The 13,378-nt window shown below is 42.7% G+C and overlaps 1 protein-coding gene across 1 annotated transcript; it reads left to right on the top strand.

The window, feature by feature from the left end:
- Window positions 1-6,991: 6,991 nt before the first annotated feature.
- Window positions 6,992-8,017, top strand: LOC134361007 (glyceraldehyde-3-phosphate dehydrogenase-like). The gene has a single exon (XM_063075884.1). It carries the CDS (start codon window positions 6,998-7,000, stop codon window positions 7,997-7,999), a length of 1,002 nt encoding a protein of 333 aa, XP_062931954.1. The 5' UTR covers window positions 6,992-6,997; the 3' UTR covers window positions 8,000-8,017.
- The last annotated feature ends 5,361 nt before the right edge of the window (window positions 8,018-13,378 follow it).

Below are 13,378 nucleotides of genomic sequence, written 5' to 3'. Positions count from 1 at the left end.
GAAGACTACAGAAAAGTGCTGAAACTGTGAGAAATGCCTACATAGGATCATTGGTGAGTCGGACTGAGTCAAATAGCTAACCATCTACTATGTGCCATTCACTTAACAGTCTATCTCATTTTAACATCACAACAGCCCTTCAGAGGAAGGTACTGCAATTAGAATTTTATTTTATTGTATTTTTTGTTTTATCTTCTTTTTTCTTTTTATTTTCGTGCGATTAGAATTTTAGAGCTTAGAAAATAGTGAGAGGTTCTCAAGTGCCCAAGTTCACACTTAAGGGATGTAAATTACCTTTTTGGGACCTTGGTACCTGTACTGTTTGAGAAGTACCGCCTTCATGGAATTGAACCTTTTCTCTAAATTGGAGGGAGCAGTACAGGGAAACCCAAAAGAAGGTCTGAGTGAGGGGTTTTTATGTTTGTGTTTTTGGCCTCTGCTGGTGCAGGAAAGAAGAGCTGAGTTTTGCAAAGCCCCCCAGTGAAGAATAAGAGCGCAATTCCAAAGGCCTAGACTGTGTCCACCTACTACTGTCTGAGCAAGAGTCAGCGGCCAGAATTGTTAACAACTGAATTCTGTACCCTTGTAACTTCTTGGGACAAGTTATTATTATTATTTTTTAATTTAATTGGCACATTGTAATTGTACATATTCATGGGATACAATCTGATGTTTTGATACATATATATGTTGTATAATAATACAGTGTAGTCAGTGTATCCATCACCTCATGCTTTTGTCATTTCTTTGTGGCAAGAACATTCAAAAGCCTTTCCTCTAGCTATTATGTAATATACAAAACTTAACTGTTCACTTTAGTCACCCTACTGTGCAATAGAACACCAGGGCTTATTCTTCCTATCTAATTGTAATTTTGTACCCATTGGCCAACCTCTCCCTGTTTTCCCTTACACCCTCCTCTTTCCAGTCTCTGGTAACTATCTTTGGGGTAAGTTATTTTTATCTCCTGTTTCCCCAGTGATTTGCAGTAGAGCCTTGGGAAACAAAAAGCATATAGTTGTATATATACATATGTATGTATATATGTACATATATATTTTTGTATATATTGCAGTCAGGCACCGAATATGGCATTTTGGTCAATGCTGGACAACATATAGGATGCTGGTCTCATAAGATTATAATAGGATAGTACTTCAAAAAGTTTGTGGAAAAATAAAAGGTAATATGAAAACTAATAAAAACAAACAAGCAAAAACAAAACCAAGAAAAAAAAAGATAATATGAAGCTTTCCATGAACTTTTTGAAGCACCCTCGTACAGTATTTTTATTGTACCCTTTCTATGTCTATGTTTAGATATGTATAAATATGCAAATACTTACCATTGTGTTATAATTGCCTACAGTATTCAGTACAGTAATAAGCTGTAGCCTAGGAGCCATAGGCTACACCATATAGCCTAGTTGTGTAGTAGGGTATACCAGCTAGGTTTGTGTAAGTACACTCTATGATGTTCACACAACCATGAAATCACCTGTATTAGTCCGTTTTGTGTTGCTATAACAGAATACCTGAAACTGGGTAATTTATGAAGAATAGAGGTTTATTTGGCTTACGCTTCTGGGACAGCTGCATCTGGCATGGGCCTCAGGATGCTTCTACTCATGGCAGAAAGCGGCAGGCAGCTGGCGGGTATAAACAGATCACATGGCTAGAAGAAGCAAGAGAAAGAGAGAAGGTGCCAGGGTCTTTTAAGCAACCAGCTCTTGCGGGAACTAATAGAGCAAGAACTCACTCAGGACCCCCAGCCCCCAGAGAAAGCGTTAATATATTCATGTGAGATCTGCTCCCATCACTCAAACAGCTTCCAGCACTGACACATTGGGGATCAGATTTCCATATGAGTTTTGGCAGGGACAACACATCCAAACTCTATCATCACCTAACAATGCATTTCTCAGAATGGTGATAGTGGATAACGGAAGGGCCTGAAGAAGTGATTTTCCTCTTAGCATACAATCTTGAAGTGAACAGAACTCCACTAGGGAGAGTGAATAGAGAGTTACAAAGAGGAAAAGATAGCTGGCTGGGTCCTTGGCTCTGCTGCAAGGAAGGAAAGGAGAACACAGGGAGGTAGTTTGGTCCTGTTGACTGTATTTTAGAAAAAACACGAATGGGTCAAGGCCCTGCTCTGAAAGAGCTTGCAGCTTGTCAGGGAGAGGGGCCCCTGGTGCCAAACCCTTCTTAGATATTTACTTCAACTTTGAGAAGCAGTGTGCTTTAATGATAGTATTAAAACACAAATCAGATTTTGTCCCTACTCAAAACCTTCAAAGGCAATCCAATTGCACTTAAAAATTCACCTGCCTTAAATAAGCCTATATGGCCCTCAGAGGTTGCAAAATGGTGGCCTTCAGGCTGCATTAGACAGGCTGTTTGGTTTGATTCATGGTGTTTTGAACAAATTTGAACTAACATTTAAAAATCAGGAGATGACACTTTAAAACTTCAAATTTCTGTGTCTTAAACAGAAGATCTGGCAGAGCTGGGCAACAAGGACCCATGGCTCTGTCGATGGGGCAAGATGTGCTCCAGTCTTCCACACTCCACGTCACTGAGCTTTACACTTCACCAGTTTTTCCATTACATTATTAGCCCAGCTATGCATTTGATTTTGTGACCCATGATCTAGCCCTTCTCTACTGCAACTTGACATCGTCCTCACCCCTGGCCTTCCATCAGTCCCTGGTGGATCCTGCCAAGCTCTTTCCCACCTCAGGACTCTGGACTTGCTGATTCCTCTGCCCAAAAGAGCTCCTCCATTCCCCTCCTCCTTCCCAATTCACTTTTGGCTGGCTTTAGTCTTCTTCAGAGTTGAGCTAAATGTTCTTTGCTCAGAGGAGTCTTTCCGCACTACTTTATCCAAAGCAACCACTTCTTGTCATATTATTTATCACAAGTTGCCATAATTGTATTTAATTTGTTTGCATTTGTTTGTCAGCCTTCCCCCATAGATTCCTCAAGAGAAGAATCACGTCTGACTGAAACAGGGTTATTTCCTTAGTCCTTAGCCTGGTGCCTAATGTAGTGAGAAAAAATGGCAGGCATTGCTAATAATCAGTAGAGCTGAGTTCTGGTTTTAGAAGTCTGTTATTTTGGACTACACTTGACCTCATCTTATCTTATCTTCAGATTGCTTCCAAATCTATGACTCTAATGTTCATAGTCCTCTACTGTTTACAAAGTGCTGTGACATCACTTGAGTCACAGACTATTATATCTGATTCTTACAACAACTTGTTAACATGGATTCTGTTTAGAGACTTATCATCCAGAATGTACAGATGTATACAACTGAAGTGAACTTGTGGAATATACCAATATTTATAAAGCAAATATATTTCACAGGGCCTAGTTTCTTGTAGTTTCGGGTTTAGCCTAACTTCGTAAAACTACATATAAAATGTTGACCTTGCAAAAGACAGGAAATTTTCCCCAGGCTATAGTCTCTGTTGTAAGATAAGGAATTGTAACACAGCAAGGTTGCTGGTTCAAGGACAGACAAGTTACTGACTGATATGTAAAGATACCGGGAAATTGCTGTAGGGAGAGAATGTTTGCTAAAATCAAGCTTTGTTGGTAGATTGACTTAACCTTTTGCAAATTGCATTATGGAATGTCACCTTGCTTATTTCAATGGTGTTACTAGTTTTCCATTCATTAGCCATAATTCTGCCAATGTCCTTGTGTCTTTGTAATAGTTAAATCAACTGAATTTTCTTGTAAACCTTCCTTGTCTTTACAATAAAAGGGAGAGGCTAACCTTGGAAGTGGCTGCCACTTTCAGTTTTGCTCCTCCTAATGGAGAAATTATTGAAGTGCAGTCCGTCCGGGACTCAACGCATACATAGTGCTTGAGTATTCACATAATTCTTTTCTTCGTATCCATTACACAGGGAAAAGAGGTGTAACATGAACTTTATTTTTTTATTTTTATTTTTTGTAAAGATGACCGGTAAGGGGATCCTAACCCTGGACTTGGTGTTGTCAGCACCACGCTCTCCCAAGTGAGCTAACCAGCCATCCCTATATAGGGATCCAAACCCAGGGAGGGCCTTGGTGTTATCAGCACCACACTCTCTCAAGTGAGCCACAGGCCGGCCCTGAAGTGAACTTTAAAAGGCAAATATCAATAAAAAATCTGTTTGGAACTGCATAGACATAAGACCAGCTCAAGCTCAGAACAGAGAGAATGAATCTAGAATTCCTAGAGAAAGTAGTTTTGAGCCTAGCAGCAATCTGATTTAACTGCTCACAAGTCCTTGAGCCCATATCCATTAGAAGCACAATAACTGGGGCCGGCCCTTGGCTCACTCGGGAGAGTGTGATGCTGACACTGCCAAGGTCAAGGGTTTGGATCAGCCTGCCACCAAAAAAATAAAAAAACTTACCAAATCTTCCTTTGTCCAAATCCTATCTATTTTCACGGCTCAGCACAAATAATGCCTTTTCTCCAATCCTTTCCTGAAAGGATTTCCACCTTCTCTAAATTCATTTTTATTTTTTAGAAGCTGGCCAGTATGGGGATCCAAACCCTTGACCTTGCTGTTACTAACATCACACTCTAACTGGCTGAGCTAACCGGCTAGCCCCTACTTTCTCTAAACTCTTAAGCAACATCAGTTGTATAGTTTAGGGGGCAATGAACAATTAACCATGTAAGCACTGTCTCATAACATTCATTATCTTGAGCTGTTGTTTAAATCCTTTGTATCATTTAACTTTACCTTCATTTATGTCTTTTGTCCTTTCCCCTCATTTTCAAAGCCTGGGAACATTTATTTGTCTTCTAATTTCACCCCCCTTTTTCCAACCCCAAAACATAACCCAGAGTAGTTCTCATAATAACTACCAATGTCTGTGGATTTGATCTGCCCAGGAGATTGATTATTTACTGATTCCTAGTAGGGAAGGGGCCACCTTCACCATGTAGAGTAAATTTCAAGCAAGACAGGGAAGGGAATTCATCCAGATTGAGCCTCCTCTAAGTTCTAAACACTAACAGATACTTTACATAGATTAGTTTATTCATAGATCAGTTTATTCAATGTCATAAGGACCCTACAAAGTAGACTTTTTTTTTTTTTTTTTGGCAGCTGGCATGTACAGGGATCAAACCATGGACCTTGATGTTATCAGCACCATGCTCTAACCAACTAAGCTAACTGGCCAGCCCCTATTTTCTCTTCTTATAAATGAGGGGTCAAGGTTAGAGTGTGGTGCTGGTAACACCAAGGTCCAGGGTTCTATCCCTGTACTGCAGAGCCGCCAAAATAGATAGGTAGATGGATGGATAGATAGATAGGTATGAATAAGTTCAAAGAGATTAAGTAATTTATGCAAGGGCCTACAGTTATAGGGTGGAGCTGGGATTTGAACCTGGCCTGTCTGACTGCAAAGCCTCCCTTTTCCCCAGTATTCTGCTGTTGCCTCTTAGTGGATTATATCCCCCTACCCCCGCCTCCCATATTCTCCTCATTACTATACTGCTTAGATACTTCATGTAATAGAAAGCTAAAATTTGATCTTCAATACCCTTGAGAACCCTGGCACCGTCCATTTGCATCAAAAGGGTTCACTGTTCTGCTACTTCTTGAGGGGCCCCTTTGGATTTCTGAATGATGAGGACTTATAACTGAACAGCACTTTAGTTTTTTATTTATTTATTTATTTATTTTAAAAAGATGACTGGTAAGGGGATCTTAACCCTTGACTTGGCGTTGTCAGCACCGCGCTCTCCCAAGTGAGCTTAAAAGGCCATCCCTATATAGGGATTCAAACCAGTGGCCTTGGTGCTATCAGCACCACACTCTCCCAAGTGAGCCCACGGGCCTGCCCATAAGAGGGATAGACAGAAGACCCAGGAGCACCTGGGGCAGGACTAGAGGGATTAGGAAAGTTGCCTTTTTCTTTAAATGAAGATTTCAGAAACTTTCCATTCAGATCATGAGTTATTTTAATTTTCTCTTTGCTTACCTATATGTCCTAATTTTCTCACAGGAAACATAATAAGCGTAGAAAAAAATTTTTGCTCACTCTAATACTACCTTGAGGATGGTTTTGCTCCAGGATTTCCTGGGTCCTTGTGAAGAGCTTATCCAGCTCTGAGGTGAAAATAGTACAGGCTGTAAACTTTTTTCCTTATCTTATGTGGAAGTAGGACCAATTCCTAGAAACTGGTCTGCAATTTTGCAAATGCCCTCCTGTCTAGAGCACCAGAGAAGTCAGAAAACCAGGGATTCCTTTAGGCAAGACTTCCCTGGATCTGAGAACTTGTTGTTGGTGGGGTGGGAGGAGAAAAGCTTAAGAAACATACTTTGAGGGATTCTATTTCTCTGTTCCAACCAGGTCTGACCTCTCCAAAAGTATTTGAGAGAATAGATTAATGGAAGATTGGCTTAAGATAGGAGGAAAAATTTTGAAATTGCGGACTCCGGGAACAGAGAGGGAACTTAAAAGTCATCAGGTCTACCCATTTGCCTTTCACGACAAAGATGACACAGTGATCCATTGCTGGCTCTAGCTAATTATTAGAAAGCAAGCTGCAGTACTCTTTCCCATCTTTTGCTGTGCCCTCTGGGGTTTTGAAGAATGAGTCTACTGCCATTTCTAAATAGCAGCCCTTCATTGGGTTTCTCTTTTCTAAGTTAAACATCCTCATAGTTACTCCGCCCAGTACCCCTTACCATTCCACCCATGTATTAGTCCATTTTGTGTTGCTATAACAGAATACCTGAGACTGGGTAATTTATAAAGAAAATGAAATTTATTGCCTACAGTTTCTGAGGCTGGGAAGTTCAAAGTCCATTGGGTGGTGGCAACAGCAACCCAGCGGTATCACATTGCAAGATGGTGGAAGCAGAGAGAGAGAGACAGACTCTCCTCTTCTGTAAAAGCCCTCAGGGCTCTCTGCTCCTCCCCGTCCCGGGTAGCTGCATCCTTTTGCACAGTGCCAGCAGCATCCCCTAGACACAATGGTGAAGGTCAGAGTAAACAGGTTTGGCTGTATTGGGCACCTGGTTACCAGGGCTGCTTTTAATTCTTGCAAAGTGGATCTTGTTGCCATCAATGACCCCTTCATTGACCTCAACTACATGGTCTACGTGTTCCAGTATGATTCCACTCATGGCAAGTTCCATGGCACAGTCAAGGCAGAGAACAGGAAGCTTATTGTCAATGGGAAGGCCATCACCATCTTCCAGGAGCGAGATCCCGTGAGCATCAAATGGGGTGATGCTAGTGCTGAATATGTTGTGGAGTCCACTGGTATCTTCACTACCTTGGAGAAGGCTGGGGCACACTTGAAGGGTGAAGCCAAAAGGTTCATCATCTCTGCCCCTTCTGCTGACGCCCCCATGTTCGTGATGGATGTGAACCATGAGACCTACAAAAATACCCACACAATTATCAGCAATGCCTCCTGCACCACCAACTGCTTAGCCCCCCTGGCCAAGGTTATCCATGACAACTTTGGCATCGTGGAGGGACTCATGACCACAGTCCACACCATCACCGCCACCCAGAAGATGGTGGATGGCCCCTCTGGGAAACTGTGGTGTGATGGCCGTGGGGCTCTCCAGAACGTCATCCCTGCATCTACTGGTGCTGCCAAGGCTGTGGGCAAGGTCATGCCTCAGTTGAATGGGAAGCTCACTGGCATGGCCTTCCATGTCCCTACTGCCAACGTGTCAGTCGTGGATCTGTCCTGCCGTCTGGAGAAAGCTGCCAAATATGAAGACATCAAGAAGGTGATGGAGAAGGCATCAGAGGGCCCCCTGAAGGGCATTCTGCACTACACTGAGGACCAGGTTATCTCCACTGACTTCAACAGTGATATGCACTCTTCCACCTTCAATACTGGGGCTGGCATTGCCCTCAGTGACCACTTTGTCAAACTCATTTCCTGGTATGACAATAAATATGGCTACAGCAACAGAGTGGTGGACCTTATGGTCCACATGGCCTCAAAGGAGTAAGAGCCCCCAGGACCACCAGCCCCAGTGAGAGCACAAGAGGAAGACGGAGGCCCTCGGCTGCTGAGAAGTCCCTGTCTCCTCAGTCCCCCAGTACACTGAGAATATCCCCTCCTTGGCACAGTTTCCATCCCAGACCCCCTGAAGAAGGGGCGGGGCCTAGGGAGCCCTACCTTATCATGTACCATCAGTCCCTTGTACGCAAAGAAAAAAAAAAAGCCCTCAGAACCAGGCCCCTGACCACCATTTTTATTTTTTTATTTTTTATTTTTTTATTTTTTCTTTTTCGTGAGCGGCACTCAGCCAGTGAGTGCACCGGCCATTCCTATATAGGATCCGAACCTGCGGCTGCTGGGAGCGTCGCCGCGCTCCCAGCGCCACACCCTCCCGAGTGCGCCACAGGCTCGGCCCCTGACCACCATTTTTAATCCATTCACTACTCCATGGTCCTACAATCCAATCACCTCTTCAAGGCTCCACCTTTCAATTACCATAATAAGATTTCCCACACTCTTAATGGTCACAGTGGGGGCTAAGTTTCTAATACACAAAACTTGGGGGACACAATTCAAGCTTCAATGACTTTTGGGGGGACATAATTCTAATCCATTACAACCCACCTCCTGGAGGAAACGCTCTTGTCTGTTCATGTCTCTCTTGAAGCAAGGTTCCCAGAACTGGATAACAGATTGCACAGTAAGGTGACCAGTGAAGAGGATGAAGGAAATACTCACCTCCCTAGTTGTGAGCACTGTTGTATAGAAGGAATGTCTAAGGTGGCATCAGCTTGTTTTTGTAGCTGCATCACACCTTGGTTCATGGCACACATTTGTTTGATCATTGTGAGCCAGCAGAAGTTCCTACATGCCAGTATCATGAGACCCTAGAGCTGGGCCAGATAGAGGCTGAGGGACCTTCTTTATGAAGAACCTTTAGAACAAAGAAGAAACCTTCCTATCCACCTCCGTTTCATGTTGCTATCTACCCTCTAGTCTCTTCCAGAGGCTCCTTAGAGCTTTGGGCCTGGACTTATTCTGAAAGGAGGAAAGCAGTGGAGGAGCAGTCATCTCTAGCTTTCAGAGATAAAAGTTGGAGTCTCTGCTGTTGCCCAAAATTAAATCTTGGAATATTTTTTGAGTGCCAATCATGTACTAAGCACTGAGCTAGGTACTTTGTGATACAATGGTAAGCACAGTAGACATGGAGCTTATAAAATCTGGTGGAGGAGAAATATATTAAGTAATCACACAAATATATAATTATAAAATATGATAAATGCTGTGAGAGAAAAGTAGAAGATTCTATGAAAATGTATAGTTGGGATTCTGACCTAGTCTTCAGATCCTTGAAGAGATGACGTTTGGGTTTTCATCAGTGAAGGAAGAGTATGAGTTAACTGGACAAAGATGCTGGGGCCACTTATGACTGGGGAAGATATTATAGGCTGGGGAAGACTGAATGCCACAGGCAGGAATAAGGTGATGAGCTTGATTCTGTCATGGTTAGACAGTAACATACAGCACACTGTTAGTTGGGAGATACGTTGGTCAGTTGGGAGTTGGTGAGGTAGAGCATTTATTTCAGTTTATGGACCAGATGGCAGAGAGGAGGAAGCTGGCCTTAGCAACACAATGACATCAGTATTTATAAGATGATGCCCACATCATCACGTGGTTTTGACTTTATATCAAAAATTAAAACTGATGTGGCAACTTGTTCCTCCCTTACTACATGTTGACCCCAAGGCCATATTTTCATACCCACTCCACCCAGGGGAAGCACTTCAGAGGCAGAGGCTGAGGTCAGAGGCTTGGGTGTGGGGATTCTTGTGGCTGCCTGATTTACAGTAGCCTAGCACAAGGCACAGCTGCCTCCAGTCATGGGCAGAACAAGAAGTGACTGGTGTGAATGCTTGGGAGGCCAGGTCAGTCACTTCTTGTTTGTTGTGCATCTTTTAGGTTCAGCTCCAAGGTGACAGCAAGGGCAGAGTTCACAAATCTGAGCTTGGCTGCCCTGGACAGAGAACTTCTTGTCAGGGGTGCCATCTACAGGGCATTAAGGAATTTGCCAGGAGTTTGATGGGATTGGGAGGGGAAGGGAGCACCTTCACATAAAATGCTCTTCCCTCCTCTCTTGCTCAAGCCTTTTAGTCTGAGCATGTCCCTAGATCACAATCTAGGTCCCCCATAGGGCTGAAAGACCCATGTTCTCTCTGATCTGTGGCAGGCAACATTTAAGACTCCTGATCCTACAAGGCACGACACAGGTCTGTGGTACCAATTCCTTTTTTTCCCTGCCAGTTAAATTTGTTACCTGTAAAATGAGGCAGTGGGCTCCTCCCATTGAACAGTGACCTCAAGGAGGCTGGGTTGTGAAGGCATTTCAGCATTCTGGTGTTAAAAAAAAAAAGGGTGGGTATAAATTAAAGGTGTTGATGTAGTTGAGGTTAATTACCATTATCATCATCCTTGCCATCTCTAAGTAAACCCTCCATTGGCTTTTTCTTATTTCTATATCTTTTCTGAATAAGTGGTTCATTCTTCCTTTGTTCTGGGGTATGGCTGAGCAGAACTGTCAAGACCTGGGGTGCCCTGCCTCTCATCTTCTAAGCTTGGACACACATCTCTAAGCTTACAGGTTCTTCCAAATTCCATTGCCTTACTTGCTACCCGATCTGAAAAAGGCAGAATAGAAATCTTCAGTGCAAATGGGAAAATAGGCCTGGAAGGTTGAAGGGGCCTGACTAGTAACAGAACAAAACGAAATGCCTCTCTCTATTCTCAAGTCCTCTTCCCTGAGACTCAACTTTTCAAGAGGTGGTTAAAGAGGCCTGGGCCTGGAAAGAGAGTAAATAAGTTTTCTAAAACCTTAGAATTTAAAGTTTACATTAGGGCCAGCCCGTGGCTCACTCAGGAGAGTGTGGTGCTGATAACACCAAGTCAAAGGTTAAGATCCCCTTACTGGTCATCTTTTAAAAATAAATAAATAAATAAATAAATAAAGTTTACATTAAATAGAACAATAAAGAAACTGGCTTGAGAGGGAAATAATCATTACATTTAGTTCTCTAGGTTCATTCTGTGGGCCACAGGCATTAGCAGGCACTGTGCTTGCTGTTGGGACAGAGATATAGATAATAAGATTCCAGTGCCCCCCTAAAGGAGGACTTCTGTCATGTCCTGGCTGCTTCCACATTTTATTATGGTCACTGCTTTCCCATGACTCACACTTGGTATCTCATGTCGCCAAAGGTGTTGACTTATAACTATTAGTTATCATCTTGATATACAAGAGAATTGGGAAGAGAGGGGACAGAGGAAAGCACAGAATATAGGTAGCAAGTTGGATCAATAACCAAATAATGAAGCATATAGTACAGGACAGGTGCAGATGGGAAATGTCTGTTCTAAAGGACAGCTTAAAAAGCAATCAGAAGTATTGAAATTTGGGTTTGAGCTGTAGAAAATGGAGAACCTTTGGGGCCAACCCCGTGGCACACTCGGGAGAGTGCGGCGCTGGGAGCACCTCAGTGCTCCCGCCGCGGGTTCGGATCCTATATAAGGATGGCCGGTGCGCTCACTGGCTGAGCGCGGTGCAGCCGGTCACAAAAAGACAAAAAAAAAAAAAAAAAAAAAAAGAAAATGGAGAACCTTCTCTCTAGAAAAAAATAATAACATGATTATGGTATTTTGTGGTATTGTTCTATTTGATATAAACATTAAACCTTAGGGCTTTGAAGAACAAAATAAATAAATAAAAAACAACCCTGAGGGCTTTGTATTTAACTCCCAGTGATTCTCACCTCCTGTTATTGTGCAGTTTCCTCCCACAGTGAATGAGACTGATATGTGTGATTAATAGGATATTGTAGAAATCAGAGTATGACTTTTGAGGTTAGGTCATAAGACACTGCAGCTTCCAACCTGCTCTCTCTTCGATCACTCACTCTGGGGGAAGCCTGCTGGCATATCTGACACTCAAGCACCCCTATGGAGAGGTTCATATCGTGAACTAAGGCCACCTGCCAATGACTAGAACTAATTTGCCAGTCATCTGAGTGAGCCATCTTGGAAATGAATCCTCTAGTCCTAGTCAAGACAGCTGCAGTCTCAGTCAAGTTGACAGCAACCTTATGAGAAACCCCCAGACAGAACCATCTAGCTAAGCTGCTCTTGAATTTCTGACCCACAGAAACTGCATGAAGTAAAACATGTTTATTGTTTTAAGCCATAAAGTTTTGGGTCAATTTGTTATATAATAGATAAAAAAACAGCAAATACCTAGGCACCTACTACCCAAGCTCATCATCTTAATATTTTGCCTTGTTTACTATAAATCTTTTATTTTCTTAAAAATATAAACAGTCCAACACATCCTTCCTCCTCAAAAAACAAAAAAAACCACCCCAAAACATTAGATAGTTTAAACTCTGGCTGCTTCTCAGTCCTGTTCCTGCCTGCCTTGTGCCTCAGAACTCTGAAAAAGCACCATGGCACTGTCTGCACGGAATGTGTGCTTTCCTGCTTTTAGGCCACAGGATAACTTCCTGGGAAGCAAGCTGTTCTCTGTATTGGTGTGCTGCTCCTCAGGCTCAGGTCTAGCTGCCTTTCCTCATTGTTTTGCAGGAAAAAAGAGGACCTTAACGTTTCAGATGGTTTACAGACATCTCAAGATGGTCTTCTTCAGTGATTTCAGCACTAACTCAAAACCTTTAATCTCCATTTTATCACTAGGTCAGCTTGGGGTCCTAAGTGCTTTAAAACCCTGGTGTCTGCCTTCCCAGGGGCCTATGGTGGCTACATTTATATAGCTATACTAGGCTCGCAGTGCCACCCACCAGAGCTTTTTCTCTGAAATGTCTGTGCCAGATCAGTATCTTTTGGGAGCTAATAACTACTGTGTTAATGTATAGGATGTACAGGATAAGAAAAAAACCTTAAACTAAGAAAACTCTAATAATTGCCCCTGTGCTTTCTGCATTTGAAATCTGCATTATCTCCTAGGTTAAATCCTCTATTTGCATCCTTTGCCTATCTCCTCTAAGTTCTTTAGATGTAGCCAAACTATGTATTTCAAAGAATGTAAACTATGGGCCGGCCAGTGGCTCACTCGGGAGTGTGGTGCTGATAACGCCAAGGACCTGGGTTAGGATCCCATATAGGGATGGCCAGTTAGCTCACTGGGTGAGCATGGTGCTGACAACACCAAGTCAAGGGTTAAGATCCCCTTACCCGTCATCTTTAAAAAAAAAAAAAAAGAATGTAAACTATGTCAAGTGCTGTAAATTTACTCTTATCCTAACCTTCACAAATACTTTATCCTCCTATATAATGCAGTCCTTTCCCACCAATAAAAATGGCTTATTCAATATTTGGTTTCCTC

This window comes from Cynocephalus volans, chromosome 12 (assembly GCF_027409185.1).
Source record: "Cynocephalus volans isolate mCynVol1 chromosome 12, mCynVol1.pri, whole genome shotgun sequence".
Lineage (NCBI taxonomy): Eukaryota > Metazoa > Chordata > Mammalia > Dermoptera > Cynocephalidae > Cynocephalus > Cynocephalus volans.
Note: the sequence above shows the minus strand (reverse complement) of the source record. Positions and strands in the feature narration are given on the sequence as shown.

Bases quoted from the DNA above. Each gene is read 5' to 3' on its own strand.
- LOC134361007 (XM_063075884.1), top strand. From the start codon at position 6,998: ATGGTGAAGGTCAGAGTAAACAGGTTTGGCTGTATTGGGCACCTGGTT.